At 37.2% G+C, this 9,826-nt stretch overlaps 1 protein-coding gene across 1 annotated transcript in view; it reads left to right on the forward strand.

Annotated features, from left to right (window-relative positions):
- fat1b (FAT atypical cadherin 1b) overlaps positions 1–9,826 on the forward strand; it is a gene marked incomplete at both ends in the record, with an annotated part of 39,928 nt that extends 30,102 nt beyond the window's left edge. Inside the window, 10 exons of the mRNA XM_081382101.1 lie at positions 105–293; positions 1,769–2,570; positions 2,829–2,960; positions 4,317–4,468; positions 4,556–5,018; positions 5,627–5,780; positions 5,881–5,991; positions 6,074–6,672; positions 7,021–7,140; positions 9,429–9,826. Coding sequence (XP_081238227.1) covers positions 105–293; positions 1,769–2,570; positions 2,829–2,960; positions 4,317–4,468; positions 4,556–5,018; positions 5,627–5,780; positions 5,881–5,991; positions 6,074–6,672; positions 7,021–7,140; positions 9,429–9,826 — 3,120 coding nt within the window. The remainder of the gene's footprint in view (positions 1–104; positions 294–1,768; positions 2,571–2,828; positions 2,961–4,316; positions 4,469–4,555; positions 5,019–5,626; positions 5,781–5,880; positions 5,992–6,073; positions 6,673–7,020; positions 7,141–9,428) is intronic.

Genomic DNA, 9,826 nt, shown 5'->3' on the forward strand with positions numbered 1-9,826 from the left:
TACGCACTCTTTCCTTACTCCATGCCTGAGTTCTCAGTGAGAGGTGATGGTGTAATCTCTCAGGTCTGTTGGAATGATTCTGTGTATCTTTCTCTCTTCGACAGGAGAATCTCCCTTCAGGGACCAGTGTGTTACAGCTCAATGTGACAGACAATGATTACCCCCAAAATGGGCCTCCTTTCTCCTTTAGTATTCTGAAGGGTGATGAGACAAGCCCCTTCAGCATAGACCAGCAGGGTGTGATAAAGACAGCTGGACCTCTGAGAAAGGGCCAACACATACTCCATGTGCAGGTGAGAACTGAGCTTTGTCCCTTTGTTGTGTAGCAGTCCTTCAGGGGACTTTCAGAGCAGTGTTTCTCGAACTGAACTTCACAGATCCCAGTGGGTCCTTCACAAATAGCCAGAAGACCAGAAACCTCACTGATAGAGTGCAAAAGTTACTTTTTCAGCAGAATGGGGTTCTATAGGTGTTCATTTTCTCTTTAGAAATGAAAAAAGAGCATTAGGAGAGCCAATGAACGTTGCATTAGGAGAGCCTTGAGCCTTGAAAATTCAATCCTCAGCACCCTTGTTGTAAGCCTAAACTTCACATAAACTGTAAACTTGTCCCTCAAATCTGATTGATTGGTTGGAATATTGTTCCAGAATCAACAAAGATGTTGATCCAGGATCAGGTTCTGCTACCAAATGAATCGAAGAAAAAAAAAAGTCTGATTTGTAGGCTGAGAACAGCATTATGTATGTAAACCTAAAAAAGTACATTTGTTATTAAATCAAAAACATGCATAATTCCTTTACTGTTAACAAAATATACCTGTTAGTGGAAGATTTTATCGTGTTATACGAAGCAGACATTCTTAAAGATTGGTGTGTTGAAAGTTCCCTCTTGTGTTGAACAAGTGCCATTGCAGTCAAGTGAAAACCTTACTATCCACAACTTCTGGTCCTGTGCCTGTTCTATAATATTGACAGAATTTGCATACATTAAACACATAATTTTATAATAAATTATAGACATATATTTTTTTATATTTATATTATTATGTGTCATTTTATATTATATTTATTTTAATATTATATTATTCATATTTTCATAAATTCATATTTTTATTCAACAAGGGTGCATTAAATTAAACAAAAATGACAGTTAAGACATTTATAATGTTACAAAATAATTCTATTTCAAATGAGTTATGTTGTTTTGAACTTTCTATCCATCAAAGAATCTTTAAAAAACTTTTTTTCTAACTGATAATAATAATACATATTTATTGAGCAACAAATCAGCTTATTAAAATGATTTCTGAAGGGTCATGTGACACTGAAGACTGGAGTAATGATGCTGAAAATTCAGCTTTGCCAGCACAGGAATAAAGGACATTTTAAAATATATGAAAATAGACATAGATATAATATTTCACAATATTTTACTGTGTTTTTGATCAAATAAATGCAGCCTTAATTGGTGAGAAGAAGAGACTTATTTCAAAAACATTTAAAAAATGTCACTGACCCCAAACGGTAGCGTAAAGATTAGATTTCTTTATTATTTTTTTTCTATTTGGTTAAGTTGTCATTTAAAAATATTATTCAGTGCTTAAAAAGTGAGTTGATGTATGTTCAAATTTGAATAAAAGGAAAATATTAAAGGTTTCATGGAGTTTTGAACTATATGTATGTACAGGTTATGGAGAAGTATGAAAGTTATTGCAAACCATTACCTCAGTTTCATATTTAAAATGAAAATGGTCTGTATCTGATTCCAGGTGTCTGACAATGGAAGGCCCCCACTGAAATCAGTCATTTCTGTCAGTGTGCTTGTAGTACAGGCGAGTGTGTATCCTCCATCTGTGCTTTCTCTGGATGTTTTCATCATGATCTTGGAAGATGAGTATTTCGGAGGCATGCTGGGCAAGGTCCACGTCACAGATCAAGATGAATATGACACGCTCACATTCAATCTGGAACCACAGTCACACAGCTTGTTCTCTGTCATTGGCAAGGATGGCAGATTGTTGGCCCGTGGAGGCTTGGACGTGGGTTATTACCAGCTTAATGTCTCAGTCAGTGACGGTCGTTTCTCAGCCTTAGCCAGTGTCACAGTGAACGTGTTGCGGGTCACAGAGCAGATGCTGGACAGTTCTGTTTCTGTGGGCTTTGCTGGCATCTCTGCAGAGGATTTTATCCTGGACCACTGGAAAAACGTCCAAAAAGCGATCCGCAGTGTAGCCGGAGTCCGCAGGGGCGCCATGCAGTTGATCAGTCTGCAGCCTGCAGAAATGAACGACGGCCTGGATGTTCTTCTATTCTTTGAGAGACCAAGACAAGGCGCCAGCTCGCTGGAAGCCCTCTCTCAGAAGCTCAACTCTTCCAGAGCAGCCATCAAAGAGATGACAGGACTACAAGTAGTGAGGGTTTTGAATAGTCAGTGCTCAAGCTCTGAATGTCCCAGGAGTATTTGCAGACGAGTGGTCCTGCTTAACCAGACCAGTATGGCCACATACAGCACTGCCCGAGTCAGCTATGTCACTCCTAAACACAACATAACAGCCGAATGCCTCTGCACAGGTATGCAATGTGACCATTATAAAATGTGACATTAAAAACCTTATTTATTTATTTATTTATTTATTTATTTTTACTGTTAACTACTATTATTATATTAACAATCATAAAAGTAAAAATATTTGTTGAAAAGTACTGATTATGTGTACTGATGCTTTGACTGACAATATGTAGCAATCATGCCAATACAGTAAAGTACAATTAAATTGAAACGTAATTTTAATCTCAATTAAAAAAATAATTCTACCTTCTGCTTTCCAGACAGTAAGTGCCTGAAGCATGAAACCACCTGTGTGAACAACCCATGTCCAGAGGGCTATGAGTGTGTGTCAGGCTTTGGGAAAGAAAAACACAGCTGCATATGCACAAGTGGTGCCAATGTCAAATGCTCAGGTAACAGTAAATTAATTTCCTTATCAGATAAGACAGAAGTGTCATCTTGAGGACCCATCACAGGTGCAGATTAAATTGTTCCCCGCTCACCTAATTAATAATAATTTGCAAGCTTTTAGTGTGTAGTGTAAACACACATTCATTAAGTACAATAATAAAGGGTTCATTTTCAGCTATTTGCAGATTTAATCACTAGGTGAAGCAGTGTTTACACGCGCAATTTAACACAAGGGTATTTTTTCATAATTTGAGCTTCCCTTGAGTAGGATCTATGAGGTGTTTAACAGTAAATCAACTACAAGATAATAGAAGTGAATTTCTTCAGCTGATAATGGGTATCCTCCATTATATCCTTAACGAGAATGTCTTGACAGCTTTAAAGTCCCCCTGTAGTCAATGATTGTATCCCTTAAAACTCATCTTCGATCACCAAAATGACTTTTAAAAAGATTTTTCTTGAAAAAAAATTCTTCATGCCTAAAAATAGCTTGAATGTTATTCAGGTTATTCAATGTAAGGGCTACACCTTTACCTCATTTAGTATACGCGGTTTTATGAATATGCAAATTATCCCCGTCTCCACTCACTCACACCAGCTCAAAGATCCACTGGTTGACGATCACACGTTGACCTGATTGGTTACAGGTTGGTTTGTGACATCAGAAACACCAGCGATTTCAAAGGTTCAAACTTTCTGAGACTGTCTTTGGTTCACTGCCGTTTTAAACTTCTGAATTTGTACATGGTTTGTCTTAAAACATTAAAAACATCACATAGACATATAAACAACATTAAAAGCTTGATTTTCACCACAGGGGGACTTTAATTATCTCTGACCCCCACAACCACGTGTTATACTTCTTTTGTTAGAATCGTTACAAGTGGATTTAACGTTAATTTTGTTATTACAAAAATGACGGTAACACTTTAGTATTAAAATGGGATATTCTTCAAATCATGTATGAAGCTTTCAAAATATTTCTGTAATATTGTTATTTTTATTATAGAATCAATAACTGTAGTTACAATGCAGCCAAAGGCAAAACTCAGTAACTGTACATTTAAAACTGTCCCGTGAGTTCTCTCAGTTCTAGTGTTGCTGTAGTTTCTGGGTTTTCCCTTTGTGGGGCAGAACGAGATTGTGGTAGAAACATTTTAGTATGGGTATTCTGTGCATGACATTTTCTACAATTTTCCATGGCTTAAAATGATTTAGTTAGACATTTATTTTTCCAGCCAGTATAAAGGTTCGTAAAATAGACACATGCAACCATGATCCAAACTTAAATGTCATCTGTATTTATTTTAATTAATGTGCTACTAACTTTATTTCCTGTTTTCCCTCTATGTTCTAAGGAGGATCTTCAATGACATTTAGTCAGAGCAGCTATATTAAATATCGCCTGAGAGAAAGCACAAGAGAAGTGAAGCTCACGCTCAAGTTAAAAACTCTCTCAAGAGAAGGAACAGTAATGCTTGCCAGAGGAACAGGCCACAGCATTCTAGAGGTATAAAAGAATATTAAATCACTTTAATTTCATTTTCTTGATTCATTTTCTTTAATTTTCTTAATACTGACTGTATGTATTCCTCAGATAGTTGGAGGCAGACTGCAGTTCCAGTTTGACTGCGGTTTGGGTCTCGCCACAGTTTCTGTGCACAGTGTCCAGGTGAATGATGGACAGTGGCACATGGCAGAACTTGAAGTGAAGGGGAACTATGCCAGGCTGGTTCTGGATCAGCTCCATTCTGCGTCAGGCATCGCACCCGGACCCCTCCACTGCCTAAACCTGGGCGACCAGGTGGTCCTGGGTGGACACGCTCAACGTCTCATTTCCAGACTCAGGCGCAATCTGCCTGTATCAAACAGCCTACAGGCCTGCATGGACTCTGTGCTGTTTAATGGACAGAGACTGTCCTTGGACTCAAGTGATCCATTAGGGGTAGCCATTGAGGACATGGTAGGAGTGTCTCCTGGCTGTGTCTTCTTCCCATCTCCAGACTGCTCCAGTAATCCCTGCCTGAATGGAGGGAGCTGCTTGATGAGGCAGAGTGGAGGTAAACTGAACCCCACATACTGTAGATTAATGAAAATAGCATACTAACCGTATTTGTATTAATATAAAAGTTACTTATTCTAGTTACCGAACATCTCATTGTGAAATATTAAGTCACATTGGGAGTGTTTGGGGTCAGTAAGACTTGAATGAATACTTTTATTCAGCAAGGATGCATTACATTTTTCAAATCCATTCATTTAAATTGTAATAATATTTTACAATATTCGTTTATAATATTAGTTGTTATAGTAGTATAGTAGTAATATTAGTTGTTTTCTTACCAAATAAATATAGACTTGAAGTAATTAAGTAATTAAAAACTATTATTGACCCCAAACTTTTGAATGGTAGTGTAGTTGCAATTTTGAGTAAAGTGTGTGTAACTGTAACTATGTTTCCTTTTTTTAAATTTATACCAGAATTACATTTTAATATTTGATCTGATGATAGGTTACATATAAATTAGAATAACAGAAACATTTTTGCTTTCTAACTCCAACATTTTCTGGTTTCTAACTCCACTGTAGATGAAACATCTTTATCTGACCTCCATGTTATACTGTATCTATCAGTTGGTTTATTGCTAAATCATTGATATTCTCCCAGGTTATGCCTGTAAATGCAGTACTTCATTCTCTGGGACTCACTGTGAGGTCAAGATCAGTCCGTGTGACTCCAACCCCTGCCTGTATGGAGGAACCTGCATCCAGAATAACCTGGACTACTCCTGTAAATGCAGGGGCCAGTACTCAGGACAAAGGTACTGCACTTTCAATGTACTGTACAAGTGAAATTTTGACTATAAAATCTTCTAATGGGACATAATTACTGTATGCCCAAAACTCTCTGTATGACCGCAGGTGTCAGATAGGTCCTTTCTGCAAGGAGAATCCATGCCAAAATGGTGGACAGTGTATAGACAGTCTTGATGGACCCATATGTCAGTGTGAGTCAGGATTCAAAGGAGAAAGGTCTGTTGTTGTTATTATCGACCTCTTAACAAATCTTAGTACTTTCCTCAAGTATGTTTGACAGAGCATTTTTATTTTTTAGGTGCATGATTGATATCGACGAGTGTGTGGACAGGCCTTGCTTCAATGACGGCCGTTGTGTCAACACACATGGATCTTTTAACTGTTCTTGCTTGGTGGGATTCAGTGGGAGACTGTGTGAGATGGACACAGAAGTGAGACACCAACTTATATCTTCATCCTGGAACTCTTGGATTGGAGAACTGGTCGCAATGCTGGCATTCCTGACAGCCATCTTTGTTTTGACGTTGCTCTTCTTTATAGTGTGGAAAGGAACCTCCAAATCTGGCAAGAGAGATAAAGACCTTGATAAGTACAAAGATGTTGATTCTTACATTCAGAGGTCCAGTGTATACAACCAAGCCCGAAAAGAATCCTGCCCGGACACCCCGCCGCAGGTCCCGGTGCGACCCATCTCCTACGCACCCAGCATTCCTGGAGAATGTCGAAACAACCGAGGCTCAGTGCCTGAGTTCAGCAGCTTCACGCCAGATCCACTCTTTGGTCTTAGGAAGACTGTGGCTGTGTGCAGTGTTGCCCCTAACCTACCACATCACAAAGCATCCCATTCACACTCGGAAAAGGATTCCATACAAGCAGACTGGGATGAGGAGTATGATGGTAAGTGCAGTCTGAAGCTTCAGTTGAAGGCCTCAAGTTCGAGATTTACGTCATCTGGGAAAAAAGTATATCGCAACTTCAGTTTATGCACTCAGTAAAAAAGCAAGTACTATTTGGCTGGTTGTGTGATCTCCACATGTGGCCGCCATGTAGATTGTCAGCTTTTCTTTTTTTATTTATTATTTAAGACTATTTTTAGGTGTAAAAACCAAGGGTACCTTTAAACAACAAAAGAGTTCTTGAAATTAATTCATGAATAGTCAGGTGTTTAGTAGTTGGTCTTAGTTATGACCTTTGCAGAATTGCTCTTTACTTTTCTGTTCCTTCTTTGTATATTCATTCTTCCAGAAAAAGTCCAAGACTTGACTTCCTGTTTAGAAATTGAGGGCGACAGTGTTTCCTTTTCTCGCGATAATAGAGGGCTGCGGTCCATCTGCTCCCTCCAATCAGACTTCACGGATGACAACAGTAAGTTGCACAAACCAAAAATTTCAAGTTTGAAATTATATAATTTTCCACAAATGCACAAATCTGACAAACGTAGGTATTTTTCTGTAGAGCATCTATTTTTTATTTTGTGCACTGGTGTATTCACTTGTGTCTGTGTCTATAATGAATTCAGCCCCAATATGGATTAAATCTGAGCAGAGATTCTGAACAGACTGCAGTGTAAGTGTTATGCATGTGATTAATTAGAACTAGAGTAGTTACCAATTTATGTTTTCTTTTAGACTACAATGTGTTTATCCTTATGGTGCTATCGTTCAAAAGTTTGGGGTCAGTAGGGTTTTGTTTTATTTTGAAATAAATGAATAAATTTATTCATGAAGAACGCATTCTATTGATCAAAAGTGACAGTAAAGACATTTATAATGTTACACAAGGTTTAAATTTCAAATAAATTCTGTTCTTTTGATCTTTCTATCATCTATCATCAAATAATTCCAAAAAACAAAAAAACAAAAACACTGAAGACATGGAGTCATGGCTGCTGAAAATTGCATCACAGGAATTCATTATATTTTAAAATATATTACAATAGAAAACAGTTATATTCAATTGTAATAATATTTCACAATATTACTGTTTTTTTCTGTATTTCTGATCACATAAATGCAGTCTCTGTGATCATAAAATACTTCTTTCAAAAACATTAACAAATCTTACTGACCCACAAATTTTGGAACAGAAGTGTAATATTCGTTTGGTGATATACTGATCTTACTGTTCTAATAATCATTTTATAGCGACTTTACAGAAGACCTAGTTACCGAACGCCATCATCAGAATCAGATTTAATACATACGGGCCTAGTTTCACAGACAGGGCTTATATTAAGATAGGATATCCCTTAGTTCAATTAGGTATTTTTTTTAAGACAAAACAGACTAGGTCAAGTTGCTTTTAGTTAAAACAGCTCAAACGTGCATTTTAGTCTAGGACTAGGCTTAAGCCTTGTCTGTGAAACTGGGGGATGGTCTTTTGTAAAGTTTTATGAAATTAAAAGAATTGTAAAATAAGATTTAATAACTGATGTTTTATTCTTTACTTTTACAAGCTTTCAAAGTGAAACACCCTGTCAAAACATAGATTGACATGGTGTGAAAAAGGTATACAGTATGTACATATCACATCATGTTAGTGGTTTCATATTTATCATCATTCTGTATGTTTCTCTAACTCGCTTCAGATGATTGTTTATTCACTGTTAAACACTGACCAATGTTATCGCATGGACATTTTAAGAGATTAATTTTGCCATTTGAAATTTTGCATTTTTTTTTTCTTGTGAGCTTTGGTACTCTGAGAATGACAGTGGTTATTTCTGTTTTGTTGTTTATCAGACCCTTCATGCATGCTCCATTGCTTTAGCAAGCTTGGTTACACTGACCAACTGTGTGAATTTGATCGGTTCTTGTGAATTGCCTATAACAAGTTCTGCTCTATGCACTGGCATCGATCTCTGGGGCACTTTGCTGTTTAATCTTCTCTAACTCGGAGGAGTTATAACAATCTCTTTCAAACCAGTGTGCTCAGATCTTTCTCACTGTCTAAGATTAATGAGCCTCAAAACTATCAAAGCATAGTCTGAAGATACCTGTGAGCGTTACTGAAATGTGTCTTGCAGCTGTGAGAGTGTGAATGATGTGACAATATACACTGCTGTTCAAAAGTTTGGGGTCGGAAAGATTTTTTGTTTGTTTGTTTTAAAAATTAATACTTTTATTCTGCAAGGATTAAATGATTTTATTCCTTTAATTGATCAAACATGACAGTTAAGACATTCATAATGTTACAAAAGGTTTCTATTTCAAATAAATCCTGCTCCTTTGAACTTTCTATTCATCATAGAATCCACAAAAAATATATATATATCACGGTTTCCACAAAAAAATATTAAGTACAACTGTTTTCAACATTGATGATAACAAGAAATGTTTCTTGAGCACCAAATCAGATTTCTGAAGGTTTATGTGACACTAAAGACTGAAGTAATGGCTGCTGAAAATTCACCTTTGCTATTCCATTTTAAAATATATTGAAATAGAAAACAGTGAATTACAAATAAATAGGAAAAGAAAAAAGACTTCTTTCAAAACCATTAAAAAATTCAACCAATCCCAAACCTTTGAATGGTTGTAGTGTAAAAACATGTCCAAAATAGTGACTGTTTATCAGTACCAACATTATATATATTTTGAGCTTTAATTTTTTTCCATCTCTGATAAATGTGAAAAACTCTGATTTTCTAACAGGCTATTACTGGGATACCTCAGATTGGCTGCAGAATATCTACTCTCCTGTGGTCCAAGGTTTTCTCCAGTATGAATTTGTACAGATGTCCTCCTCTATGCACACCGCTCCAGATGTTCTTGGCATGGACTACCTTACTCCTGGCGGTGACATTGAGAACTTCCTGCCAATTCCAGCTCTCCCTCTTAATACTGACATGTCTGCAGTTCCAGAGTACGACCAGGATACCAGACCAGAGGTCCATCACATTATCCACCCAACAGCAAGGTCAAACTCCATGTTGCCCAGTCAACATCACAGCCATGGCTACCCACGGCCCATTGAAACAACCTTTGAGATGCCTCAGGGCCAACCTATAGGACCTGCTGAGATTAACGATTTCTCGGAAAGTCATTTGTGA

Source organism: Scardinius erythrophthalmus (assembly GCF_964197995.2).
Source record: "Scardinius erythrophthalmus genome assembly, chromosome: 13".
Taxonomy (NCBI): domain Eukaryota; kingdom Metazoa; phylum Chordata; class Actinopteri; order Cypriniformes; family Leuciscidae; genus Scardinius; species Scardinius erythrophthalmus.